General features: G+C 41.9%; 1 protein-coding gene across 2 annotated transcripts in view; it reads left to right on the plus strand.

The window, feature by feature from the left end:
• The window catches only part of LOC132394365 (fer-1-like protein 6), a 362,114-nt gene that overhangs the window by 106,472 nt on the left and 238,900 nt on the right, over positions 1 to 16,742 (plus strand). For both annotated transcript variants that reach the window (XM_059970429.1, XM_059970435.1), the window contains exon 13: positions 6,738 to 6,854. In XM_059970429.1, coding sequence (XP_059826412.1) covers positions 6,738 to 6,854 — 117 coding nt within the window. The remainder of the gene's footprint in view (positions 1 to 6,737; positions 6,855 to 16,742) is intronic.

Here is a 16,742-nt window from a genome sequence, read left to right on the forward strand (position 1 = left end):
TTCCATCCAATAACTGCAAGAATTTCCATAATGATAGCAGATTGAGAGTAATGAATGCCAATCACACAAATAACGTACTTGTGTTATATTAACAGGATCAAAATTAGTGAAACAGTGTGGTGACAACTTCTTACATCTTTGAGAGAGCAGTGCCCTCTGCACCAACTACTCTTTACAGTAAAGCAATATCCAAGCAGGCAATGTTCTGCTTGCCCATTTCCTTGCTTTCAATGTTCCAAGTTTAAATTGATTCATTAGCCAATGAATAATTCTCCATGCATATCAAAAGAACATAGACCAGTACAGCATAGTACAAGCCTGTCAGCTCACATGGTTGTAATAACCTTTTAAGATGGTGCTGGTGAAAGTTTTTATTTTATTTATTGAGATACAGCGCAGAATAGGCCCTTCCATCCCGTCAAACCGTGCTACCCAACAATGCCTCAATTTAATCCTAGCCTGATGCTGGGACAATTTATAATGACTCCCAACCGGTTCATTTTAGCACTGTGGGAGGTAACTGAAGTACCTGAAGGAAACCTACACGGCAAGGGAAGAACGTACGGACTCACTGCAGGCAACAGTGGGAATTGAACCTGGGTTGATGATACTGTCGAGCATTGTGCTAACCACTGTGCTACCACGCGGCTCCTGTATGGCGACATTTTGCAGGCAGCTCACAAAGCTACTAGATATACTACTCTAGAGCTACTGTTGCTGCAGTCTGGAGCCTGTAACTTCTCTTGAAACGTATTGGTTGTTTGTCTCTCTTTGGGTGTAGTTTTTCATTGATTCTATTGTGTTTATTTGTCCTCCTGTGAATGCCTGCAAGAAAATAAATCTCATGAAAGGAAATGGTGACAGATATGTACTTTGATGATTAATGTACTTTAAACCTTGAACATTAAGATCAATTTAACCCTTAACTCCTCCATACACCTCCATATTTCTTTTATCTATTTGCCTACTATTAAACACCCCTGATGTATCTGCCTCTTCTGCCACACATTGCAGGGCATCCCAAACATCCACCACACAATGTGTAAGAAAAAACTTATTTCTGACATTCTCTATACTTTCCTCCAATCTCCTTAAAATGTTGCCTCCTTGTATTAGCCATTTATACTCTGGGAAAGAGAAAAGCCCAGATCACTTGACCTATTCACATTAGATGTGCTCTATAATCAAGGTAAATCTCCTGTCTAAGGCTTCCACTCCCTTCCTAATATGAGGCGACCATACCTGAACACAATACTTCAGGTGTGGTCTAGCCAGGGTTTTATAGAGCTGCAATATTACCCCTCAGCTCTTGAACTCAATTTCTATAATGATTTCCATAGATGCTGCCTGGCCTGCTGAGTTTCTCCACAATTTTGTATGTGTTGCAAAACAGCACAGACCTTCTTAACAATGCCATCAACTTGCATGGCAACTTTGAGGGACCTATGATTGTGGAACAGCTTGAATTACTTTATACAATCTCCATTAAATCTCTTTAAGTGTTGCTTCCGGTGCAGGAAAATTGTGTAGTCTATTGGGATAATAACAGTGTCTCTGTTTGAATGAAATTTCTCTCTCCAGCAGTGTTGTGATTGGACATCTCTGGAGGAACGTTCAATGTGCAACTCTATAAATGTACAGAATTACATTTCCTTTACTGACATTCTTTTACCAGCCAAACTGCAAAGAAAAAGAAAAAAAAAACATGCATTTATTCAACTGCTTTTGGAGATGCTGGAAGTTCAAAGCTCTTTGTGGACGAAGTGGTACACTAATGTGGTCATAGTTTCAAAAAAACCATCAACATTGCTTACATCAGTTCCTTATCAGCATCAGTTCCAGTGGTTATGTTTGTATTTGTGTACTATCATATCCTGATTAATAAACAGACCTTTAGCCTGGTTCTAAATTTCATGGCCTGTAATGTGTACATTCCTTCCGTGGACCAGTTGATAGTGTGGTTGATCCAATATGACAGAGGGCTTTTTAAACTACAGCTTCCACAGCCTCTCTCCATTCTCTTCTGATTACATAGAGTTCCACCAGCTCAGATTTCAGGTTCAAATTTTTGTCGCATTTCAATAAGGAATACGGTGAAATGCATCATTTGCATTTCACTGTCTGCTTTAATGTTGGCATTTATTTCAAGGGGAATAGAATATAAAAGCAAGGAGATAATGCTGAGCCTTTATAAGATGCTAGTCAGGCTGCACTTGGAATATTGTCAAAAGTTTTGGCCCCATATCTCAGAAAGGATGTGTTGTCATCGGAGAGAGTCCGGAGGAGATTCAGGAAGATGATTATGGGAATGAAGGGGTTAACATATGAGGTGCATTTGGCAGTTTAGGGCCTGAACTCACTGGGATTTAAAAGAATGCGTAAAGATTCCCTTGAAACCTACTGAACGGTGAAAGGACTAGATAAGGTGGATGTGGAAAGGATGTTCCCTGTGGTGGGGGTATCCAGAACTAGAGAGCCTCAAAGTTGAAGGGCGACCCTCTCGAACAGAGGTAAAGAGGAATGCTTTTAGCCAGAGAGTAGTAAATCTGTGGAATGCTCTGCCACAGATTCTGGTGGAGGCCAAGTCTGTGCGTATATTTAAGGTGGAAGTTGATAGTTACCTGATTGGTCAGGTCATCAAAGGATATGGCGAGAAGGTAGGTGTATGGGTTGAGTGGGATCTGGGATCAGCCATGATGGAATGGTGGAGCAGTTCTGATGGGCTGAATGGTCTAATTCTGCTTCTATGTCTCATGGTCTTAGAACATAGAAATATTCTAACATTGACTTACAGACTTCCAATCGAACTTCAGGCTTCGAACTTTGGTACCAACCCTGGGAATGGCCAATGACAGGACCCTAAACTCCATTGGGACTCAGTTCCTCATGCATCCTGCTCACATGGACATCTGATCCTGGGAGTCAGAGGCAGAATTTGCAGCCATTTAGCTAAAAAGTTTCATCTTTGTTATAAGACCATAAGACATAGGAGCAGAATGAGGCCATTTGGCCCATTGAGACAATTCTGCCATTCCATCATGGCTGATTTATTATCCCTCTGAACACCATGATGGGGTATGACAGAAGGATAAATGAAAACATGTTTCAGCGTTTTAGTGATATATTCACAGTCGGTGGTCACTTTATGAGCTACCTGCTGTACGTAATAAGATGGTCACTGAGTGTATGTTTGTGGTCTACAGCTGCTGTAGCCCATCCATTTCTAGGTTTGACGTGCTGTGCATTCACAGATACTCTTCTGCATATCACTGTTGTTTCGTGTGGTTATTTGAGTATCACCTTGCTGTCAGCTTGAACCAGCTTGGCCATTTTCATAGAAACACAGAAAACCTACAGCTCAATACAGGCCCTTCAGCCCACAAAGTTGTGCCGAACATGTCAATAGACAATAGACAACAGGTGCAGAAGTAGACCATTCGGCCCTTCGAGCCTGCACCGCCATTTTGAGATCATGGCTGATCATCTACTATCAATACCCGGTTCCTGCCTTGTCCCCATATCCCTTGATTCCCCTATCCATAAGATACCTATCTAGCTCCTTCTTGAAAGCATCCAGAGAATTGGCCTCCACTACCTTCCGAGGCAGTGCATTCCAGACACCCACAAATCTCTGGGAGAAGAAGTTTTTCCTTAACTCTGTCCTAAATGACCTACCCCTTATTCTCAAACCATGCTCTCTGGTACTGGACTCTCCCAGCATCTGGAACATATTTCCTGCCTCTATCTTGTCCAATCCCTTAATAATCTTATATGTTTCAATCAGATCCCCTCTCAATCTCCTTAATTCCAGCGTGTACAAGCCCAGTCTCTCTAACCTCTCTGCGTAAGACAGTCCAGACACCCCAGGAATTAACCTCGTGAATCTATGCTGCACTTCCTCTACAGCCAGGATGTCCTTCCTTAACCCTGGAGACCAAAACTGTACACAATACTTCAGGTGTGGTCTCACCAGGGCTCTGTACAAATGCAAGAGGATTTCCTTGCTCTTGTACTCAATTCCCTTTGTAATAAAGGCCAACATTCCATTAGCCTTCTTCATTGCCTGCTGCACGTGCTCATTCACCTTCAGTGACTGATGAACAAGGACTCCCAGATCTCTTTGTATTTCTCCCTTACCTAACTCTACACCATTCAGATAATAATCTGCCTTCCTGTTCTTACTCACAAACTGGATAACCTCACACTTATTCACATTAAACGTCATCTGCCAAGCATCTGCCCACTCACCCAGAATTCACCAAGTCACCCTGAATTCTAACATCCTCAACACTTCACACTGCCACCCAGCTTAGTATCATCAGCAAATTTGCTGATGTTGTTCTCAATGCCTTCATCTAAATCGTTGACGTAAATTGTAAACAGCTGTGGTCCCAATACCTAGCCCTGTGGCACCCCACTAGTCACCACCTGCCATTCCGAGAAACACCCATTCACCGCTACCCTTTGCTTTCTATCTGCCAACCAGTTTTCCATCCATGTCAATGTCTTCCCCCGGATGCCCTGAGCTTTGATTTTACCCACCAATCTCCTATGTGGGACCTTATCAAATGCCTTCTGAAAATCGAGGTACACTACATCCACTGGATCTCCCTTGTCTAACTAATCCATGCTGGCTCAGCCCAATCCTATCACTGCTATCTAGATATGCCACTATTTCATCCTTAATAATGGATTCTAGCATCTTCCACACCACCGATGTCAGGCTGACAGGTCGATAGTTCTCTGTTTTCTCCCTCCCTCCTTTCTTAAAAAGTGGGATAACATTAGACATTCTCCACTCCTCAGGAACTGATCCTGAATCTAAGGAACATTGGAAGATGATTACCAATGCATCCGCAATTTCCTGAGCCACCTCCTTTAGTACCCTAGGGTGTAGACCATCTGGACCTGGGGATTTGTCAGCCTTCAGTCCCATCAGTCTACTCATCACCGTTTCCTTCCTAATGTCAATCTGTTTCATTTCCTCTGTTACCCTATGTCCTTGGCCCATCCAAACATCTGGGAGATTGCTTGTGTTTTCCTTAGTGAAAACAGATCTAAAGTACTCATTAAATTCTTCTGCCATTTCTCTGTTTCCCATAACAATTTCACCCAATTCATTCTTCAAGGGCCCAACATTGTTCTTAACTATCTTCTTTCTCTTCACATACCTAAAAAAGCTTTTGCTATCTTCCTTTATATTCCTGGCTAGCTTGCGTTCGTACCTCATTTTTCCTCCTCATATTGCCTTTTTAGTTAAGTTCTGTTGTTCCTTAAAAACTTCCCAATCATCTGTCCTCCCACTCACCTTAGCTCTGTCATACTTCCTTTTTTTTAATGCTATGCAACCTCTGACTTCCTTTGTCAACCACTGTGGCCCCTTTCCCCCCTTTGAATCCCTCCTTTTCTGGGGGATGAACTGATTTTGCACCTTGTGCATTATTCCCAAGAATACCTGCCATTGCTGTTCCACTGGCTTTTCTGCTAGGATATCCGTCCAGTCAACTTTGGCCAGCTCCTCCCTCATGGCTCCATAGTTTCCCCTCTTCTGCACTCTTTCTATGGCTTCCACATCCTTTCTGTAGTGAGGCGACCAGAACTGAGCACAGTACTCCAAGTGGGGTCTGACCAGGGTCCTATATAGCTGCAACATTACCTCTCGGCTCCTAAGTTCAATTCCATGATTGATGAAGGCCTTCTTAGCCACAGAGTCAACCTGCGCAGCTGCTTTGAGCGTCCTATGGACTTGGACCCCAAGATCTCTCTGACTGTAAAGAATGATACCATTAAGAAAGTCTTAGACTTCAAGGACCCGCTGGAAAAATGGTTTGAAATATGTCAGAATTTAATGCAGACAAATGTAAGGACAAACCAGAATAGCACTTACACAGTGATCAGTAGGGCACTGAGGAGTGCAGTAGAACAGAGGGATCTGGGAATACAGATCCATAATTTCTTGAAAGTGATATCAAAGGTAGATAGGGTTGTAAGGAAATCTTTTGGCATATTGGCCATTATAAATCAATTTATTGAGTACAGGAGTTGAAATGTTATGTTTAAGTTGAATAAAACATTGGTGAGGACTGTGTGCAGGTTTGGTCACCTACCTACAGGAAGGATGTAATTAAGGTTGAAAGAGTACAGAGAAAATTTTCAAGGATGTAGCAAAGTGTCGAGTACCTGAGATATAGGGAAAAGTTGAATAGGTTAGTGCTTTATTCCCTAAAGCACAGATGAATGAAGGGAGATTTGATAGAGGTATACAGAATTATGAGGGGTATAGATAGGGTAAATGTAAACAGGCTCTTTTCACTGTTGGGTGAGACTTAGAACTAGAGGTCTTTGGTTAAGTGTGAAAGGTGAAATATTTAAGGAGAACATGAGGTGAATCTTCTTCACTCAAAGGGTGGTGAGAGTGTGGAATGAACTGCCAGTGTAAGTGGTAGATGCAGGTTCGATTTCAACATTTAAGATAAATTTTGATAGGTACATTTATGGGAGGGATATGGAGGGCTATGGTCCAGCTGAAGATCAATGAGACTAGGAAGATTAATAGTTTGACATGGACTCTATGGGCTAAAGGGCCTGCTTCTTTGCTGTAGTTTTCTATGACTTTTTAAGTCTATGTCTTTATGCTTTAATGTATTGAATTGGTGCCACATGATTGGCTGAGCTAATAAAGTAGTCACTGAGTATACATTCTGAATTTGACTTCTCTTGGCTTTGCTTTATTTCAGAAAAGAAGATTATCACGAAAGTTCACTTCTCGGAGGAAAAAGACCCCCATTGATGAAAGTGAAAATGTTGTAGACTGGTGGTCAAAGTATTACAGTTCCGTGAGCAAAGCTCAAAAGGTATTGCAAGCTTATTCTTGAGAATTTATTCCATAACCTTTGTAAAAACATTGCTCTTTTTTATATTATTCTGTCATTTATTGAAATAATGCAAGCTGTTAACCCTCATCTCTTCACTCTCAGTCCTGATGCAGGGTTCCAGCCTGAAACATTAACAATTTTTTCCCCCACTGCCACTGAGTTCTTCCAGTGTATTGAGCATTTTTCCAAAGTTCAGCATTTGCAGTGTCTTTCTTAATCCTCTCAATGTTTTCCTATTCAATAAATCATGTCTTTTCTGTGACTGAACTCCTTACACTTATCCTTGCTTATTGACTTTAGCCAACTGTTACCTGTTCTCGATTGATCTAGAATTAACTGTCATTTGTGAAAGGAGTTCCTTTTGGCTTATGTGAGTATTTTCCATAGGCAATTCCGTCTCCATTACTTCCGTCAAATTCTTTAGTCATTTCTTCACTAGCTTCAGAAATTTATAAAATTTGTTGAGCATTTACTAGAATGGTACCTGGGTTTCAGCACCTAAGTTACAGAGAAAGGTTGAACAAGTTAGGTCTTTATTCTTTGGAGCACAGAAGGTTAAGGGGGGACTTGATAGAGGTTTTTAAAATTATGAGGGGGATAGATAGAGTTGACGTGGATAGGCTTTTTCCATTGAGAGTAGGGGAGATTCAAACAAGAGGACATGAGTTGAGAGTTAAGGGGCAAAAGTTTAGGCATAACACGAGGGGGAACTTCTTTACTCAGAGAGTAGCTGTGTGAGACGAGCTTCCAGTAGAAGTGGTAGAGGCAGGTTTGATTTTGTCATTTAAAAAAAAATTGGATAGGTATGTGGACAGGAAAGGAATGGAGGGTTATGGGCTGAGTGCTGCTAGGTGGGACTAGGTGACAGTTAGTGTTCGGCACGGATTAGAAGGGACAACATGGCCTGTCTCCGTGCTGTAATTTTTATATGGTTATATGGTTAAGTTACCTTTTGTACATCCATTGTGGAATATCCTGGTCAACTGAGCATTTTCAGAATCAGAATTAGCTTTAATATCACTGGCATGTGTCAAGAAATATGCTGATTTGTGGTAGCCATGCATAATTTTAAAAAAACTATAAATTACGATCAGAAATAGTGTGTGAATACACACACACACACACAAAAACACACAAAAAACATATAATTAAATAAATAAGTCCTGCACAGAGAGAGGAAAAAAAGAAAAAAAATGGGTTAGTGTACATCAGTTCATTAACCATTCAGAAATCTGATGGCAGAGGTGAAGAAGCTGTTCCAAAAACATCGAATATGTTTCTTCAGACTCTTGTACCTCCTCCTTGTTGGTAGCAATGAGAGGTGGGCTTCTCTTGGGTGAGGGGGATTCTTAATGATGGATGCCACTTTTCTGAGGCATTGCCTTGATGCTGGGGAGGCCGGTGCCCGTGGTAGAGTGGTCTGAGTATGCAACTCTCTGCAGCTTTCTTCACACTAGACAATTGGAATGCTTCTACAGTACGACTGTAGAAATTTGTGAGCGTCTTTGGTGAAATACCAAGTCTCCTCAAACTGCTATGAAATATAGCTGCTGTTGTGCCATCTTTGTAATTTCATCAATATGTTGGGCCCAGGATAGATCTTTGGAGATTTTGACAACCAGGAACTCGAAACTCTGCACCCTTTCCACTTCTTAGAAAAATAGAGGGCTATGGGTGAAGCCTAGGTAGTTCTAAGGTAGGGACATGTTCGGCACAGCTTTGTGGGCCGAAGAGCCTGTATTGTGCTGTAGGTTTTCTATGTTTCTGATCCCTTGATAAGGACAGGTGCTGGTCCCTCAGTTTTCCCTTCCTGAAGTACATAATCAATTCTGTGGTCTTACTGACGTTGAGTGTAAGATCGTGTTGTGACACCACTCAACCAGCTGGTCTATATCACTCCTGTACCCTTCCTCGTCACCATTTGAAATTCTGCCAACAATAGTTATGTCATTTGAAAATTTGTAGATGGTGTTTGAGCTGTGCCTAACCACACGGTTGTGAATGTAGAGACAGTGGAGCAGTGGGCATCCATCCTACTTTCTATGAGACCAAAGAGCAGAATTAGTCCACTTAGACCTTCATGTCTGCACTACCTTTTAATCATGGTTCATATTCTTAACTTCATTCTCTTGCCTTCTCCCTGTGACCTTTCATCACCTTACCAATCAAGAACCTATCAATCTCGCCTTAAATATACCTAATGATTTGGCCTCCACAGTCGGCTGTAGCAAAGAATTTCACAGATGCACCATCTGTGTTTTATAGAGATGTTCTGTGGCTGTGCCCTTGGATCCTAGACTCTCCCTCTATTGGAAACATCCTCTCCACATCCCTCTTTAGGCCTTTCTCTTTCTGGTAGATTTCAATGAAATTCCAACTCATCCTTCTGAACTCCATCAAGTACAGGCTTAAAGAATTTTCTCATTTGTTAAGCCTTTCATTCCTGGGGTCATTCTTGTGAATATCTTCTGGACCCTCTCAGGGTCATCATATCTTTCCTTAGATACAGGCCCAAAATCATCCTTGCCCTTTTTGATGGTTGTTGCTGTGGGATTGAGAGATGTTGCAATTTGTGCATGTGTAATATTATTGAGATTATGATGGATCTTCTCTTTTCAGTTGAAGTTACCTTCTGTTGCCTATTCCTTGTGTAACACCCTGGGAAAGGCTTCACTGCTAATGTAATGGTCTTTCTGCAGCAGCAATGTGGGGGATAATGGGGATAATGGGAGCATTGGAATGTGCGCTGTCCAATGAAGGGAGTGTTTTTTCTTCTTGTGTGCCTGAGACAGAAGTGATCTGGGTCCTTTGTTCGGTGGATGATGGGGAGAGAAGATGCCTGAAAGGAGAGGTTGTAGACACCAGAAAGGATTGGGCTTGGAGTGAGGCCGGGAGTTGACAAAGCCCGGGGAAATCGATGAGGACCAGAGGAAGGGGGAACCATGAGATCCAACTTGTGCAGATCAGACCATTTCATTAAAATGGGCCCTTTTCTTTTTGTTTTTCTTTACTAACCCTTAAAACAAAACAAAAATGTTAATCTCAATAAAGAATCAAAACAACAATGTTAACGGAGCCACAAATAACAGTAGTGGAGTCACATCCGACAACAGTAGGAATAAGGCTACAGGGTTGTCATCAAGCGAAAAACTCATGTTAGGATAGCTACGTCAAATATTAGATCTCTTCTTATACGAAGTAAACTAGAAAATGTGGTTATGGAAATGAAAAGACTGAAGATAAACATACTGGGACTATGTTAAATGAGATGGACAGAGGGAGGATGGGACAAAAGGGATGACAGATACCAATTGATCCGTTCAGGAGGAAGCATGGAGTTGGAATCTTGGTAGATAAGGAATCAGCGAGAACTATCAAAGGCAGTGTATCCATTAGTGGAAGAGTGATGATGCTTAAAATCTCGGCTAAACCATTTGACATTAGTGTCATACAGGTCTATATGCTAACCACGGACCATGACGATGACGAAGTCGATATAGTCTATGGAGAATTTGAAAATCTGATGAAAAAGACTAAAAACAATTAATTAACTGTGATTCTTGGTCATTTTAATGGCAAAGTTGGCAGTGCAAGTTTTGACTGTAGGACCCTTCAGGCTTGGGAAAAGAAATGACCGCGGAGAAAGACTAGTTGAATTTGCAAAAACTAATGATTGCAAACACCTGGTCCAGTCTGCCAAAACGGACCAGTCATATATAACATATAACAATCACAGCACGGAAACAGGCCATCTCGGCCCTCCTAGTCCATGCCGAACTCTTAATCTCACCTAGTCCCACCTACCCGCACTCAGCCCATAACCCTCCACTCCTTTCCTGTCCATATACCTGTCCAGTCCTGATGGTTCAGTAAAAAAAAACAAATGGACTATATTTTAGTGCCCAATCAGTTCAGGAATGGAGTGAAGCAGGTGAGAACTTACCCTGGTGCTGACTGCTATACAGATCACAACCATGTGGTGTTGGACATGAGTGTGCGTTTGAAGGAGATGAGAAAGGCCAAACCATCAAATAAGATAGACTTTGATTTGCTCATCACGGATGAAGCACAAAAGATTGAATATTTGGTCAAAACGGAGAATAGATTTTCAGTCTTAGATGACGAGGGTAGCAACCTGGCAGTGGAGAACATGTGGGAAGTTTAAAACAACAGTGACAGAAGTTCCAGAAAAGTCTTTGGGTTTTCAGAAAAAGAGCAAAAGACATAACCCTTGGTTCACCGATGAGTCGAGAAAGTTAACTGAAGAGAAAAGAAACAATATAAAGCCCTACACCACCTGATTCAAAGAAAATGCAAGGAAGCGAAAGAGAATTGGATGAATGAACAATGCGAAGAAATTGAGCAGAGTTATTGAAGTTATGATTATAGAGGCCTTCACCAAAAGGTAAAGGATATGACAGAATTAAAGAGGACCGGGCCATCAACTGGGTGTATCGAAGGTGGTAGTGGTAACTCATGCTATGAAAAAGAAGAAATCATGGACAGATGGGTGAAGTACATCTTGGAATTATTTGAAGATAGTAGGATTGAGGATTTACCAAAATTAAATCAAAAGACTAATCAGCCTAAAATATTGATGTCAGTGATGGAAAGTGCAATTTGGAGTCTAAAAGTCAGAAAGGCAGCTGGTGAAGATAAGATTTACACTGAAATTCTGAAATCACTTGGTCCGAAGGGGAAAAACAAACCTTTAAGTGATGTTAAACAACAGCTATATGAAGGGAAGTATTCCGGAGGACGTTCTCAAAAAGGACAATAAAATGATACAAACACAGGACAATAAGCATAATGTCTCACTGCATCAAGCTACTGTTGAAAATAGTGTTTGGCAGAATGAAAGGTACAATCAGCAATGAAGTTGGAGAAACGCAGTTTGGTTTTTGTAAAGGCTCAGGAACAAGGGAAGGAATATTTGCGATGAGAAACATCATGGAGAGATGCATTGAGGCACAAAAGACCATCTACATATGCTTTATTGACTATGAAAAGGCTTTTGATAAAGTAAGCCATGGTACCACACAGTGGGCTTATTCAGAAAGTCAGGGATCCAGGGAAGTTTGGCCAGGTGTATTCAGAATTGGCTTGCCTGCAGAAAGCAGAGGGTCATGGTGGAGGGAGTACATTCAGATTGGAGGGTTGTGCCTAGTGGTGTCCCACAAGTATCAGTTCTGGGACCTCTACTTTTCATGATTTTTATTAATGACCTGGACGTGAGGGTAGAAGGGTGGGTTGGCAAGTTTGCAGATGACACAAAGGTTGGTGGTGTTGTAGATCGTGTAGGGGATTGTCAAAGATTGCAGAGAGACATTGATAGGATGCAGAAGTGGCCTGAGAAGTGGCAGATGGAGTTCAACCTGGAGAAGTGTGAGGTGGTACACTTTGGAAGGATGAACTCCAAGGCAGGATACAAAGTAAATGGCAGGATACTTGGTAGTGTGGAAGAGCAGAGGGATCTGGTGGTACATGTCCACAGATCCCTGAAAGTTGTCTTACAGGTAGATAGGGTAGTTAAGAAAGCTTATGGGGTGTTGGCTTTCTTAAGTCGAGGGGTAGAGTTTAAGAGTCATGGGGTAATGATGCAGCTCTATAAAACTCTGGTTCGGCCACACTTGGAGTACTGTGTCCAGTTCTGGTTGCCTCACTATAGGAAGGATGTGGAAGCATTAGAAAGGGTACAGAGGAGATTTACCATTATGCTGAGTAAAATGAATGAGAAATGCCTTGACTACAGAATTAAAATCAAACCGAAGAAAATAAAATTGATGGTGGTAAGCAAAACAAACACTGAAGAACCATTCATGATGGTATCGTTACAAGTGAACGGACAAGACATCGAACAGGTGCAAAAGTTTGAATATCTTGGCAGTTGTCTGACAGGTGATGGGAGATGTGATGTTGAGATCAGAAGGAGAATATCTCTCAGTTCACGAAGCTAAAGGATCTACTATGCAAACGGAAGGTAGAATCCGCTTCCTCGAGTGTTACGTGTGGTCAGTGCTGAGGTATGGATCAGTAACATGGACCCTGAAGAAGGATGACATGAAACAAATCAATGCTTTTGAAGTGAGGTGCTATCGACGAATGTTGAAGATCATTAGAGAAAGTTTCAAATGAGAGGGTTTTGTCTGAAGTTGATGGACCACAGATATTGCTGGAGAAGATTAAGAAGGTAAAAGTTGCTTGTTGTAGACACGTTACGCGGAGAGATAACATCATGTCGGACTTGCTATATGGAAAGGAGGAGGAAAAGGAAAAGGAAGAGGAAGAGGAAGAGGAAGAGGAAGGTAAAGAACAAGGTGGCTGGATAACCAATGACTGGACCAAGCTGGACAAGACTAGGGATGTTGTGGACAAGTGTCGGGACAGAGCAGTGTGGAGGGAAGTCGTCCGCCATCTGGAAATTCCAGATGTGAACTGATGACGACGATTAACCCTTTAGTCAGATTAAGAACTATAAACCAAAATTGTTTAGTTCCATATGGTGTACTGTCTGTTATTTACTGGTACTGATTTGTAACAGGGGAACAAATCACACAGCATCCATGCAAACAGGAGGTTTTGCACCTCAATCTCATATGTTTGGTGGGTCTAGAGATTGTTTTCCCTGGATTTACACACCCGACAGAACTTGAGGGGTGCTCTTATATTATTAACATACTCCATTAATGATAAAGTTAGAAACATAGAAAACCTACAGCACAATACAGGCCCTTCAGCCCACAATGCTGTGCTGAACATGTAGTTACTTTAGAAATTACTAGGGTTACCCATAGCCCTCTATTTTTCTAAGCTCCATGTACCTATCCAAAAGTCTCTTAAAAGACCCTATCGTATCTGCCTCCACTGTTGCTGGCAGCCCATTCCACGCACTCACCACTCTCTGTGTAAAAAACTTACTCCTGACAGCTCCTCTGTACCTACTTTCAAGCACCTTAAAACCATGCCCTTTTGTGCCTCCATGTTCAATAACTCTGGAATTGCACTAGAGCATCAGTGTCACCAAAATAGGTTTTTGCAAATAGAATGAAGTGAGGTTTTTTATGTTTAATGAAACCTGTAACACATTTTATTGAACCCCAAAACCTAAAAACAAAAGCGTGCTAAAAATCTTTACATAACCACATCATCACATCAGACCAGGCTCTTAAAGTGAACCCTCAGCTCAACGTGAGCGATTGTGAATTAAGTAGATTATGTTACCCTACAGGTCGACTGCAGCTGGTGCTCCCGGCACTGCCTCCTCTACATTGGTGAGTCCCAATCGGACTGCTTTGTCCAACACCTTTACAGGCAGGATTTCCCAGCGGCCAACCATATTGATTCGACTCCCAATTCCCATTCCAACATATCGTCCATAGCCTCCTCTGTTGCCATGATAAGGCCACTCTCAGGTTGGAGGAGCAACTGCTTATATTCCCTCTGAGAAGTCTCGAATCTGATGGCAAGAACATTGATATCTCCAACTTCTTGTAATTTTTGCCTCTCTACCTTCTCTTTCTTTCTAATCCTCATTCTGTCTCCCCTCTTACCCTTCTCATCTGCCCGTCACCACCCTTTGGTGCCCCTCCTCCTTCCCTTTCTCTCATAGTCCACTCTTTTTCTATCAGATTCCTTTTTCTTCAGCCCTTTATCCTTTCCCTTGTCCTGTTGATAAAGCTGGAGTGAGTCAAATAACACCATTTTAAGTTTCAGATTATAAATGTAGTTTTCAAATCTTGCCCAAATAGTTCAGAAAGTTTACGCATTCAACAGACGGACAATGGAAGAGTCTTATTCCATTGTTGGTGGGTTAGCCCAGGGAACACTTGGAATGTGCCTTGATTGGCTTTAATATAGAGTCATAGAGAAATACAGCACAGAGACAGATCCTTTGGCCCATCTAGTCTGTGCTGAAACCACTTAAATTGCCTATGCCTATCGACCTGTACTGGGACCATAGCCCTCCATATCCCTACTATCCATGTACCAATTCAAATTTCTCTTAAACATTGAAATCGAGCTCACATGCACCACTTGAGCTGGCAGCTCATTCCACACTGTCATGGCCCTGAGTGGAAGAAGTTTCCCTCATGATCCCCTTAAGCTTCTCAGCTTTCATCCTTAACCCATGACCACCAGTGGAAAAAACCTGCTTGCATTTACCCTATTTATGCTCATAATTTTGTATAACTATCAAATGTCCTTTCAATCTTCTACGTTCTAAAGAATACAGTCTTAAACTATTCAATTTTTCCTTAGAACTCAGGTTCTTCAGACTTGGCAACATTGTTGTTGGTTAAAAAGGTAAAAGTTAAAGTCTGTCCCGAGCCTAATAGGCTCACCGGGGTGGTGCTTATGCCAGTTTCCATGGCGTGAAGCGACTGGGAGTATGAGATTCCCCCCTAGATAGGATGCCAGTCTATCATGAGGCTTGTTGGTGACGGAAGAAAATTAATCCTGATTAAAACTTCTATAGATGTGCCGTGGAGAGCATTCTGTCTGGTATGGGGAGGGGGCTACTGCATAGGACTGAAAGAAGCTGCAGAGGTTTGTAAATCTAGTCAGCTCCATCTGGGTACTAGCCTACAAAGTACCCAGGACATCTTCAGGGAGTGGTGTCTCAGAAAGGCAATGTCCATTATTAAGGACCTCCAGAACACAGGACATGCCCTTTCTCACTGTTACCATCAGGTAGGAGGTACAGAAGCCTGAAGGCACACACTCAGCGATTCAGGAACAGCTTCTTCCCCTCTGCCATCCGATTCCTAAATGGACATTGAACCCTTGGACACTACCTCACTTTTTTTTAATATACAGTATTTGTTTTCGCATGTTTTAAATAATCTATTCAATGTACGTATACTGTAATCGATATACATGTTTATTTATTTATTATTATTTTATTTTATGTATTATTATATTTTTTCTTCTAGATTATGTATTGTATTGAACTGCTGCTGCTAAGCTGACAAATTTCATGTGTTGGTGATAGTAAATGTGATTGATTCTGATTTTTCCACAGGGAAGTACTGCCATATTATTTACAAGTGTATGCCACCAGCACACGTATACAGAATGCCCTGCTACACCCACCCCACTCTCCAACTCACAGACACACTCTCAACCTGCACTGGTCACTTTTTATCTTTCAGTACTGCTGTTTTATCTATAGTAGTACATCTATACGACTACTTTGTTTTACTAGAATAGTAAAATAGTAAAATGTTGATTTCAGGCCATGCTGCTCAGAGATTTGTGCTAATATTATTCAGTGACTGAGTGTGATGGATCGTGACTGAGTGTGCTGTACGTGACTGAGTGTGCTGGATCGTGACTGAGTGTGATGTACGAGACTGAGTGTGATGGATCGTGACTGAGTGTGCTGTACGTGACTGAGTGTGATGTACGTGACTGACTGTGATGGATCGTGACTGAGTGTGATGTATGTGACTGTGTGTGATGGATCGTGACTGTGTGTGCTGCACGTGACAGAGTGTGATGTATGTGACTGAGTGTGCTGTACTTGACTGAGTGTGATGGTTCGTGACAGAGTGTGATGGATCGTGACTGAGTGTGATGTACGTGACTGAGTCTGATGGATCGTGACTTGTGTGTGATGTACGTGACTGTGTGTGCTGTACGTGACTCAGTGTGATGGATCGTGACTGAGTCTGATGGATCGTGACTGAGTGTGAAGTACGTGACTGAGAGTGATGGATCGTGACTGAGTGTGATATACGTGACTGTGTGTGATGTACATGATTGAGTGTGCTGGATCATGACTGTGTGTGATGGATCGTGTTTGTGTGTAATGGATCATGACTGAGTGTGCTGTACGTGACTGAGTGTGATGTACGTGACTGAGTG

This window comes from Hypanus sabinus, chromosome 1 (assembly GCF_030144855.1).
Source record: "Hypanus sabinus isolate sHypSab1 chromosome 1, sHypSab1.hap1, whole genome shotgun sequence".
Taxonomy (NCBI): Eukaryota; Metazoa; Chordata; class Chondrichthyes; order Myliobatiformes; family Dasyatidae; genus Hypanus; species Hypanus sabinus.